The sequence below is a fragment of the Chenopodium album genome, chromosome 24 (assembly GCF_948465745.1).
Source record: "Chenopodium album chromosome 24, dcCheAlbu1.1, whole genome shotgun sequence".
Lineage (NCBI taxonomy): Eukaryota > Viridiplantae > Streptophyta > Magnoliopsida > Caryophyllales > Amaranthaceae > Chenopodium > Chenopodium album.
In genome coordinates this window covers 26,528,512-26,540,283 of record NC_137857.1, presented here as the reverse complement: position 1 = coordinate 26,540,283, position 11,772 = coordinate 26,528,512, and the positions used below count along the sequence as shown (strand labels likewise).

Sequence of the window (11,772 nt, the reverse complement as noted above, 5' to 3'; positions counted from 1 at the left end):
GCACAGCCTTAGGGCATACTATCATCAACATCATCAAGATAGCATACAAAGCATACTACCATCAACATCATCAACCCAGCATACATGATCAATATCATCAATATATCATCAAAATCATCAATATGGCATACATCATCAACAGCAGTAGGGTATCATGAAATCAACAATATAGCATACAGAATGTTAACCATAACATCACTGTCACAGGGACTCAAACCATAACAATGATAAAGGGACTCAAACCACACAACACAGACATTTTTATTAAAATAAAAAAAACACAATAAATTTAATTAAAGGGAGAAGAAAGGTTATACGCTGCAGAATTAGTTGCCAGCGAACCACTTAGGGTGGATATCCTCAAAAAATCCATGTAGTCCTCATCAGCAAGCTGCTCCGGATCAACAAGCAACCCAGATCTCACCCTTTTCATCCCTGAGAGGGACCCCTTCTTCTGCTGCTTCTCAGAAACAGACTGACCTCCATCAACCACAACCTTAGAGTAGGAAGCAGAACCACAGCACCTCCCTTCCCTTTGTTATGGGACTCAGTCACAACACCTTTCCCCTTTCCAGATCCTTCACCTTCACTCTCCCCTTCCAGATCTATCACCTCAACAACATTTTTATGGTTTTTTGAAGCAAGATCTGTGTTAACCTCACTTTCGTTGTCTGAGGATATGTACTCAGTAAGCTTCGCACCGCGGCGACAGCGAAAGTACAATGGCCTCAACCTAGGCGGCACAGAGGTTTGATCTTCCTAGATCCCCTCTCACATATGTATCTAGTGGTGCATGGAGGAATATCATCAATGGGTTTTTCTAGGGGGGGGGAGATTTTTGTAGCAGAAAAGTGAAGCGTCGGTGGTTGAAAAGGATCTCATTTTCTTTTTTTTGGAATTTTTCACAGATCTGAAATTGCTGAAAGGGGAAATTAATGGAAGAGGAAGGAAAAGGCAAAAGAGAGAAGATGAGTTAGGGGTTCGAAGGAACAGGAGAGAGAAAGAGAGATTGTTATATTGAGAGGAGAGAGGGGAGGGGGAGAGCAAATAGCCATGGAGTTATTGCAGGTAGGTGAAGAACGCATTCAATAGAGTAGTTGGGAAGATGAACAGATGTGTTCATCAATCTGATGAATATAAAGAGGGGAGATTTAGGGGGGGGGGTTGATTTTTTTTCGGTGGGAATCATTAATTCCTGATTAGATTTAACTAGGGTAATTGTATCTAGATTAGTATAAATCAGCATAGTAATCATGTTATAATAAGGGCACATATGTAAATTTACCTTTAACAATTTACTAAAAGAGGAAAAAAAATTGTTGCAAGAAATGTGAACCACCCAAATATGGTAATTGTTGCAAGAAATAAGAAACGGAGGGAGTACATATTTATAAAAGTTATGATCAATTTTGTACATATAAAATATTAGAATTCAATGTATAATAAAACTCTACACAACAATTCCATCTTACAAAATCTATCTAAAAATCACTTACTTATAATCATATGTGTCACAATAATACCTATTTATCTCCTGTGTGGCGCGACACATGGCGAAAAATTGGAATGCCAAGTATCGTTGTCTCGTGGCCTGACTGCGAGACCGACTTTATATATAAGTGATATGATGTTTTAAAATAAAAAATTATTAACAACGAAAACATTATAAACAAATGAGCTAGTGAAAAAATAACGATGATGTATCCAATATGAGCATCTAAAATTCATCTCTTGAAAGGGCTAATCTTTAATTATCACTACAAAGGGCCTGTTCATATTTACTTAATTTCAATTCAGTTCAGCTCCAATCAGTTCAGTTCAGTTCAGCTCCTAATTTCCCTCTCTCATAAAATATTCATTTTAGTTTAGTTCAGTTCAGTAAATGTGAACAGGCCCTAAGAAGTACTAATATCACCAACATTTTTGATAAAAAAACAAATAATTTTATTTTATTTTATTTTATTTATTTTATTTATTTTATTTTTAGAAAATTAAAAAACGGGTAAACGGATCTGGTCTGGGTCTAGGGGCCTGACCTGGATCCAAATCTGTTTTTTACAGCAGGACCCGGATCCGACGGGTCCAAAATTTGAACACCCAGATACGTGAGAAACGTATCTAGATCCAAAGATTCGGGTCGGGTCTAGATTAACTACCATCCCTATGTGTATCGCACGAGCAAAATAGTGCTCCGTCCATTTTTTTTTTTGTTTTAAGGGCCGTTTGGTTTGCACGGGGGTAATCAGAATGAAATGAACAAAGGGAAAGGCAAGGAATGGAATGAAAATCCTCCACTTTTGCTGTGTTGTTTGTTTTGAATAAGAAAGGGATGCAAAATTTTAACGATTTATAACTTTAATTTTCCATAAGTAAAAATTACAAAAGTTACATATTTTTTTTTTGATTCATATGAGCCACAAGGGCGGGTACAAACAGGGGGCGGGGAAAATTCCAGCATATGCTGGGGGCAAGGACCGATCCCGTAAACTCGAGGTTACGAGATGGGAGTGCTACCATCAAGCCAACTCCACATCCTTACAAAAGTTACATATTATGATAGTACTTATTGAGACGAATTCAAAAAGATTATTGAGTGATTACATATTACACCCCTCTTTCTCGATTTCCATAACCCTAAAAAACCTAACTTTTTCATTCTCTTGACCTTCTTCCTCTTGGCTTATCAAATTCTCGTCGGTATGTTTCTAATTTTGCTAATAATTATACCTATTGTTGTTGAATTTCTTTCCAAATTCCATTTTTATGATTATTATCCAAACTTTTTTTTTTTTTTTTTTTTTTTTTTTCTGAATTGTTCTGCTTTAGCTTTTAATATTTCAATTTTCAATCCAAAATTATTGAGTGATTTGTTCCAAATTTCGAAAAACGCCTAAATTTGGTAAATTTATTCATCCAACTTGATTCAGGCGATGTCGGACGGAGGAGATGAAGCTGGGATGAGGATGTCGGACAGCGAAAGTTCATACGATGAAAAATGGGACAGCATGTGGGAAAACGAAAGTTCAGATGATGAAGCTGGGAAGACGTTGTCGGACAACGGAAGTCCAGGCGATGAACCTTTGGCGAAGAAGCCAAAACTTGCTGTAATCTTTTTCTATCTACTTATTCTTCAATTATTCTCCATTTCTGTTGTTATGATTACATACTTTTGGTTAGTAAGATAGTTGGAAATAGCAAATTGGATAAAAATGGTTCAATCACAGAATCATACACTATTAAAGGGAAAAGCTTGTATACCAACATAAGGGTTATGGTAAGCAACATAAGGGTTATGGTAACTATGTAAAATTAAGAATTTTTTTTTTTTTTTTCCCAATATTTTTGATGCTGTCTAAATAATCAATATTTAGAGAGTTTTTACACTAGTAAATAAATGATTGCGTACCAACAAGGGTTATGGTAAGCAACTTGATGCCCCTTAAGGGAGGTCTCGAGCCTCACCATAAGCCAGGTGTGCGACACAACTAAGCTTCCTGTTGGGCTTCCTAAATGAATAAGATTGTGTGCTTCCTAAATAAATAAGATTATATACTCTGGTTAGTAAGATTTTGTCCTGAAGAAAACCTTTTATGTAAATCTATTTATGAACTAACTCAATCCTATTGGATTGCAAAATAACCAGAGCGACCTTAATGAAGTCACTATTGATGAGCATTTGGAAGCAATTGAGGAAGCTGCATTAAAACAGTCAATCTTAGATAGTTGCGGAAATTTTCTGGTTGATTGCAAGCAATTACCTGGTCTACTTTATGATAGTCTGATTGAAGGACTTGCCACTCTTGTTTACCTGTTGTATGACAAGGTACTTATTATATTCCTTAAAAGTTCCTATGATTTTCTCCTTTCCTCTCTCTGCTTTATATTCTTTAAAAGTTGGGATGTTTCAAACCAGAATGATGACATGCGTCTGATCATTGTTCCTTTCTACTGTATACTTATTATATTGTTTATACATCTATACTTGACAGGAGGATTTATATCGGATGGGTTGTTCTCGCATGGTTATTGATCAACAAAACAAGTTTTGGGAAGAACTTGCACCTGTAGGAGAGAAGGTGTGTGTGTATTGTGTAATGTACCGTGCATTTTGTCTTTTTCCCTTTTGGTCAAAAACTGGTATTAGCAAGTTTATTCCACAAGATTATGTATTTTTTGCAGAATGAATCAGTTTTAGAGTTTTGCAAGTGGATTTTCTATAAAAAGGTTGACCGGGAAAGATACTCTTTGTTGACCGAATGTGATCTTAGCAGAATGGTTTTGGTAAAGCTTTGAATTATTGATGTCGTTTACCATTTCTATGTGATTATTCCATCCCTTTTGATGTTTGCTTTCAATGTGCAGCATTATAGCAGTTTGTCATATCAGAAGCTTTATCCGGTATGTGTATATACCAGTTAAGATTTTGCGCACTTGGTGCATAAGATGATTGTATGAATGATTTGGTTAATTGCTTTAGTAAGATATGACTTGATGCTAGACAATAAGCTGAGTGCTTTCTTTGAATTTGAGAAGGTTTTAGTGTACCTATTTTCCATAGGAACCTTAGCCTGTGTATGACTGTATATTGACTTTGTTTTTTGTTGTTGCCCCAGTATTACCGTGTTGAGAAAAGTATGAAGGTAGCATGGATTTTCTTGCTTTTTTGCTGACTACGGATTACCAGGCTTTTTTGTTATGTTCATAATTTGCTGAGCTTGTTTGTAATGACAGAGTACTATTCATGATGACATTCTGAAAGCAGTCAGAAAAGTAAAGCTTTGTCCAAGATTATCGGTAAAATTCTAAATACTAATAAGTGTGTTTGCTTATTGATGATCATTTTTTGTATTGAACACTTTTGATTGATTTGAAAATATTGCCTGTTCATAATTTACATAGATGTATGAACACTTTTGATTGATTTGAAAATATTGCCTTATATTATCCTGGATTTCTGGAGGCTGTTAAAGTCTAAAAAAACATTATCTGGCTAAGTATTAGTTGTTTTTATTCATATTACTATGTTTAAATTATTAAAGTGAACCTATATGTTAAATTTTTAATACCTTTTTCTTTGTTTTGTTACATTAATTTTAGATTTATTTGGATTAAGAATACTCATCTGTACAGTTGATGTAACACCTCTAGATCACATCCAAACTAAATTGCCTTTGTTCATCTGTTTTCACAATTTATTTGATGTTAGCAAGCTGATGGTTGAGCTATGGTGGTGACAGTGGTGGCGGCTAATGGAAGATTGGTTATGTGAAGTCAACATCCGTTGTTTCTTTTGAGAGTGTGTTCAAACACTTCAAAGGTGGATTGTTGGTAGAGAACAGGGCTAAAGTATATATTTATTTAATCAGATATCTTCTCCATTATAGGCAGACTTTGGTGGGATTCTAGCTTAGCTACAGTGGGATGGGAGAATGATTGTAAATTGGAAGGACAACTTCTCCAACCAATACTTTATTATCTTACACTATTAAATTCACTCCATATAATACCATAATATATGTGGATATCTTAGCCTGAAACTTGCTTGAAGAAAAAGAATATATCTAATGATCTATTTCAAGTCAAATGCTATTCCCTCCGTCCCTAATTCTTTATCCTATTTTCCTTTAAAGGCTGTCCTAAATTCTTTGCTCCATCTCTTTATACAAAAAAATTTCTCCCTACTTCTTTACACATGGTGGGGCCATACCAACCCCCTTACACTTTTCTCTCTTCTTTTTCTCCATATTCGTTTGTGTGCATAGCCCACAAGGAGCAAAAAAATAGGGACTGAGGGAGTCGTTTCTTAGTTGTAAATATAATAATATTCTAAATCCTAATAAAATGTTTTTGATAGTTTGATTGGAATTACAAATAATCCTAACTTTTAAATGTCTTATTGTTTTCCTCAATTAGTACATACGATAATGAATTGTGCATCTTTTCCTTCTTATCTGCATCATTAAGAGCATCCACAGGTTGCTTCAGTCAACTCATCACTAGTTGTTGAACTTGAATGTACCTTACAGCTTAAATTTAAATGCCATCAAAAGAAATGATATGTGTTGATGACGTGGTCTTCTTTCCTGGAGCAGGTTGATCAATATACAGATTTACTGATAGAGATGTTTACGGAACGTGAAATGAAATGTCAAGAGTTTTTGATCGCCAAAGCTGTAAAGATAATTGATATTGAAGCCTTGTACAACTTAGATGCTCATTCACTGTGTTTTATTATTGAGTGGCTAGACACGGAGAGCTCTCCCCATAAAGAGTTTGACCGCCTTCTTAAACATCACTTATTCAAAATTATTCTATGGAGAAAAACGATGGTGTGTTTGCTGGGTGGGCTGTTTTTACACAATAAAATATTTGCTCTTTTTTAAGCGTGAAATATTCCCAACCATTATCATCTTGTTTATCCAGGTCAAAAATAATGTGGGGAGAGTGCTATTTCCTTATGATGTTTTACTGTTGAAAGAGAACAACATGTTGCCTATAGCCGAAGATTTAAATCCCTTTTTTGAAGTTGCTGAACTTCGTCGTAAGGCTGAAGGGGCTCGTTTTATCAACAGGGATCATTTCATGTGGGCTTTTCGCGAGAGAGGATATGGTACTTTTTCTGAAATTGGCCTTACTCAAATGCTTTTTATTATTTTCTTCAAGGTCTATTTTGTTACTAGTGGTTAATTAACACAAATTCTCTTGGGTTCATTTTGCCACAGAGCTCCCTAGTATGGTTATGGATATTGCAGCCTCTAGAAATGCTGATGATAAAGCTGATCAACCTCCTTATCACATATATGAGACTGCAATTGCGTTGTCAAAGGCTGGTATGTTTCCTATGCCTTGTAATTTTGAGCTGTTATGGTGTGGCCTTGTGGACATTTTTCTGTTTTGAAGTGGGCAATCATGTATCTAATCTTGGGTTGTCTATATTGTTGGCTGTAAACGGCAAAAAGCACTAATCCTGTTGTAACATAGCTTTCCCTTTCTTGGGCTGCAGTTCAAGAGTCCCTTCAATTTGAACATCTTGCCTTTGCGGTGGTTTTCAGCAATTCTTTTGGCTTTTCTAATGAGGAGGAGGTAAATCTCTTAATTGGTCGCTATGACCTGGTAATCTGCTTCTGAAGTTTTCATATATTTGTGCGTGTGCTTTTTTATTTTGAAGGGAATTTCCAGTGTTATTTTTGCAGCTCTTGTTACATGTCAGTTTCTAATATTTTCATTGGTATTTAAGGTGAAAAAAATGAAAGTCGACTTCCAAGCTTTCAAGACTGGTATGATTGTGAACTGATTATGTGCCCTCCTGTATCTCAATTTTTCTCCTTGAAAATATATACGAATATCAAATTGTAGAAGATAAGATTGTCATCATCTTATGCTATTCTTTTCAGCTCTAAGTAACCATGGTGTGAGCGTCCCTAAGGATCGGTCTGCGTTCGAAACCAAGTCTTATTTTTTGAAAGAGGATGCGGATGATCAGGAGGAAAAAACAACTAGGTGGTTCAAAGGTAGACTTGAGGAAGGCTTGTTTGACAAGTTAGACTTTTAAGCTCATACATAATGAGATTGTGATGGACTAATGTATTTCAAGTTTTCAACTAATCTAAAAATGTTATAAATTTTAATTTGTGATTTATAAAGTGTTATACTGTTATTTATATTGTTGAAATATTATTATTCGTATATAAATAAACTATAAAGCCGAGAGCTATGGAGTATTAAAAGGGAAAATACCTTAAAGGTATATTAGTGTACCTATAGGAGTATTTTCAAATTTTTGAAAGTATAGTTGTTGAGACACATTCCTTATGTTGCTTTAGGGTTCAACCGTTGAAACCTCAAAGTTTCATTGGCAAAAGTGGGAGAATCTGTATACCCCAAAAGGAAGATTATGTATGGGGTTTTGTGATTTGAGAGGAAATAGTAATGAAGTTTCGTTATAGTATGTGAAAATACATAACAACATAATGGGGCCAGTTTGGAGGGAAAAACCAAACGGAATGGGCCCACTGCACGGTAAAAGTAACACATGGTCAGAAATACAAGGAAAAAAAAAAAGAGAATACACGTATAAAGTGAAAACATACAATACCTATAATAACTTTAGAGTAAAGCATAAATACAGTCCCTGAAGTTTCGTATAAAAGTTGTTTTAGTCTCTCTTTAACTTTTTCACCAATTTAGTCCCTCAACCACCTACTTTAGTGTTTTTCAGCCAAAAGTTGAGGGACTTTGCTGACTAAGCAAAAGTTGAGAGACCTTGACTCATCAAAAAAGTTGAGGGATGTTGAGTCACCAAAAAGTTTAGGGACCTTGACATGGCAAAAAGTTGAGGGACTTCAACCCTATTAATATTTCAATCAATAAAAAGCTAATATTGTTCTTTCAAAAAAAAAAAAAAAAAAATAAAAAGCTAATATCGAATTTTTTTTTTCTGAATTAATAAACTAGCCGTCATCAGAAATGAAAACTATTAATATTCGAGTTCCACGAACAAACAACAACTCTTGAACATCCAAAAAAAAATATTGACCACGAAGAAGCTTGCACTGCATCAAAATCTCAGTCCCAGGTACTTGTGAACATGAATTGTAAATGTTTGTAATTTTTGTACAATGTGTAGAATTTACGAGAAACTAACAATCTGTTAATTAGGTTTTTTTTTGCAAGATGTCATCCTACAGGAGGGGGTCTAGTGGCAGTGGGGGTAGGTGTCACTGTGGATTACCAGTGTCCAGAACAAGGTCATGGACAAGAGATAACCCAGGGAGGAGATTTTTAGCATGCCCAGACTATGATGCTGATACCAACAGAAGGGGCTGCAAGTATTTCAAGTGGACTGATGAAGAAGCTCAGACTGAGTGGCAGAGGGAAGTTATCTTAGGCCTGCTTGATGAAATGAAAGTTCTGTCTAATGAAGTGAAAGAGCTGAAGAAGAGTTTGAATGAGGCAAACTCATATGTGAGGAAGGTGACATCAGAGATTGTAATGCTAAAAATGAAAAAACCTAGGCTGTCTGTATGTGTTAAGTGTGAAGTGTGGGTTTTTTTTTGCATTTGCAACTTGTGTAATTGCCTGGTTTGTTCTTAGGAACATGGCAAACTAAATGTATTTGACTCAGTAATGGTGGAACGTAAGAGTATGCACTGATGTTATGAATAAAGTGAAAGAATGTAGTACCTCATTTGTTTTGCTCTCTAATTTGCTTTTGCTTTCCCTTTGCCAAATCTTGCAGTGCTTGTGATGATATAGTTTGTGATGCTGCCTCTGGTTGTGATTGGGGGAAGGTATACTCCTGAGAGAATGAATATACAGTCTGCTTTCCTTCATTATCAGAGTAAAATGCAGCACCTCTGGACTGTCTAGGCATTTGTGTAGTAATTGGCTGCAACCATTGAAAGAGTAAAAAGAGTACCCCACTGAGAGTTATAAAATAACAAGTAAATTTGATAATAGATGGAAAACTTACAATTGCTTGTCTTTAGAAGCCATTAGGGTAGGTGTACACACCAACCCCTCTGTTGTGCATAGGAATTGAAGGGGCAGGGTCAGTTTGGGCTTGAGTAGATGTGTTTGGAGATGTGTGCCTTTCCCTTGGTGCATTTCTGCATGTGACCTTGTTGTGCCCCTGCAACCCACACAAGCTGCAAGTGATCCTAGCCCCAGTCTTCCTAACCTTCCCTTGTGTAATCACCTCACCAGCAGAAGGCCTTCTCTTGGTTTTTGGCCTGTTGTGCACCTTTTTCAGCTCAGGAGGGGTGACAGTACAGGTACCAACAGGCCATTCTTGTGGACCATTTAATGGCTCAAGTTGGTGGTCATAGGCTTTTGCATGGTAGTGTGTCTTGAAGTAGTCATTGACATACTGCTCTGGTTGCTCCACTTTATTCCAAATGGCAACCACCCCATGTTTGCAGGGAATGCCACTCACCTGCCATGCATTACATGAGCATGTTCTGTCCACCAAGTTCACAACATACTTGGTTTGGGTAGCCCCATCCCTAACTCATAGCAGAAACCACCATCCCAAAATGCATTCCAGCCCCTAGCCCAGACCTTGTGTTTCTCAAGCTGCTGTTGAATCCTAGGGCATAAACTCATATCCCTTGCTTTGATCAGGCCCCTCTTTTTGTGTAATCTTTCCATTAGGCTCTCTCTAATGTCCTCTAGAATACTGATGATAGGCTTGTGCCTCCATTTAAGTATGTATGCATTGAAAACTTCAGACATGTTGTCTACACTGTCACATGAAGCCATTGGAGTGTAGAAAGCCCTACACCATTTTTTGTAATTTCTGTTCAACAAATTTTCTGCAGCATCATGTGACAGCTCTCTCATCACTTGTAACTTCTCAAGAAATGCATTCTCAGTGGTGGATTTGGCAATAATCCAAAATTGCTTTTTTAATTCTAGGCTGCCTCCAAAAACCCCCCTGAAATTGCTGTAAACATGTCTAGCACATACCCTGCTCTCAGCTTGAGGAAAAACCTCTTGGATTGCTGCAATTAACCCTTCTGCAGATCTGACATGAAAGTGTAGCCTGCCCCTTCACTTGTTCCTAAGTCAGAGCCTAGTAGGTGCAAGAACCAGCTCCAGGTGTCAGTGCTCTCAACACCAACAACAGCCCAAGCTAATGGGAACATCTGGTTGTTCCCATCCCTACCAACAGCTACCAATAACTGCCCCCCCCCCCCAAAAGGACCCTTGAGGAAACAACCATCCAAAGAGATGAAAGGTTTGCAACCCTCTAAAATACCTTTTCTCAAAGCCTCAAAACATATGTATATCTTATCAAATACATTCCCATTCAGCTTGAGTTTCACTGTGTTGCCCTTGTTGCTTCTTAATATCTCAGCTGCATACCTAGGGAGCAATGTATATTGCTCCTTGTACTCCCCAACAATAAGAGCCTGCCCTCTTCTCCTTGCCTTATAAGCCAAGTACTTGCTGATCCTGATTCCCCACTCTAACCACACTGTCTCCATCAGGTCATGTAGCCTCGTGTATGGGTTGACTTTAAATTGATTGTGGTAATGATATGCAATCCAAGTTGGTGTCATTTTCCTAACCTTACATGATCTTCCACAAGTATGCTCACTTACATGTGATTTGACACTGAACTTAGTTTTTTTGGTATCCCAGGAAGCCCAAATTCTCCATGGACACCCTTTTTCCTTGTGCTCACAAACTGCTCCCACTCTAACCTTATCATTCTTAAAGAAATTGAAATTTCTGCCCTGAGTAATGGTCATGTTCCTAATAGCTTGTTTGAAAGTTGTTTGGTTCTCAAAAGTCTGTCCAGGGTAAAAGGCATGAATTTTGTCAATGTCCAGTTCTTTCTTTCTGGATTTGTCATACCTTTGGGATGGTGGTGCAGCCAAATACCCACAATCACTGTCATTTCATCCTCATCAGGGCTGTCTAGATCATCAAAACCCTCAAAGTCACTCCCTATTTCACTCAACCCCCTGTCCTGAGCTACCCTCCTTAACATATTTATCTCATCATCATATGCTATCACAATGTCCTTGTCTTTAGCAATTTCAGACCTAGCCTGCATAACCTCTTCATCATCAACATCAGTACCCTCACTATCATAGTCTATGTCTCCCTTTTTCTCCTTCCTAGGAATAGTGCCATAAACTCCATCCAAATTGTTACCTGCACCTGCCTGCACTTCCTCAGGTTGTTCATCATCAGCCTCATAATCTTCTCCATCCTCTCTAGTTAGGTAACTCAAAAAACAACCCCTTCTCCCTAAATTGCCAA

The 11,772-nt window shown here is 37.1% G+C and overlaps 1 protein-coding gene across 2 annotated transcripts; it reads left to right on the top strand.

Moving 5' to 3' along the window:
• Positions 1–2,603: 2,603 nt before the first annotated feature.
• LOC145611360 (uncharacterized) lies at positions 2,604–7,661 on the top strand. 2 transcript variants are annotated; one of them, XM_081666686.1, is made up of 14 exons: positions 2,604–2,697; positions 2,928–3,104; positions 3,644–3,823; positions 3,990–4,076; positions 4,180–4,281; positions 4,363–4,398; positions 4,614–4,640; positions 4,732–4,794; positions 6,093–6,329; positions 6,424–6,610; positions 6,723–6,830; positions 7,004–7,083; positions 7,238–7,277; positions 7,395–7,661. In XM_081666686.1, the coding sequence occupies exons 2-14, from the start codon at positions 2,931–2,933 to the stop codon at positions 7,550–7,552; spliced, it is 1,479 nt and encodes a 492-aa protein (XP_081522812.1). In that variant the 5' UTR covers positions 2,604–2,697; positions 2,928–2,930; the 3' UTR covers positions 7,553–7,661. The 2 variants fall into 2 exon arrangements, with proteins under 2 accessions (XP_081522812.1, XP_081522813.1); XM_081666687.1 differs by having other exon boundaries at positions 2,639–2,697; positions 2,953–3,104.
• Positions 7,662–11,772: the final 4,111 nt, after the last annotated feature.

Excerpts from the sequence above, each read along its gene's own strand:
- LOC145611360 (XM_081666686.1), top strand. The coding sequence starts at position 2,931 with ATGTCGGACGGAGGAGATGAAGCTGGGATGAGGATGTCGGACAGCGAA. Across the intron at positions 6,611-6,722 it reads TTTTCGCGAGAGAGGATATG|AGCTCCCTAGTATGGTTATG; the intron begins GTACTTTTTCTG and ends ATTTTGCCACAG. Across the intron at positions 7,084-7,237 it reads GCTTTTCTAATGAGGAGGAG|GTGAAAAAAATGAAAGTCGA; the intron begins GTAAATCTCTTA and ends TTGGTATTTAAG.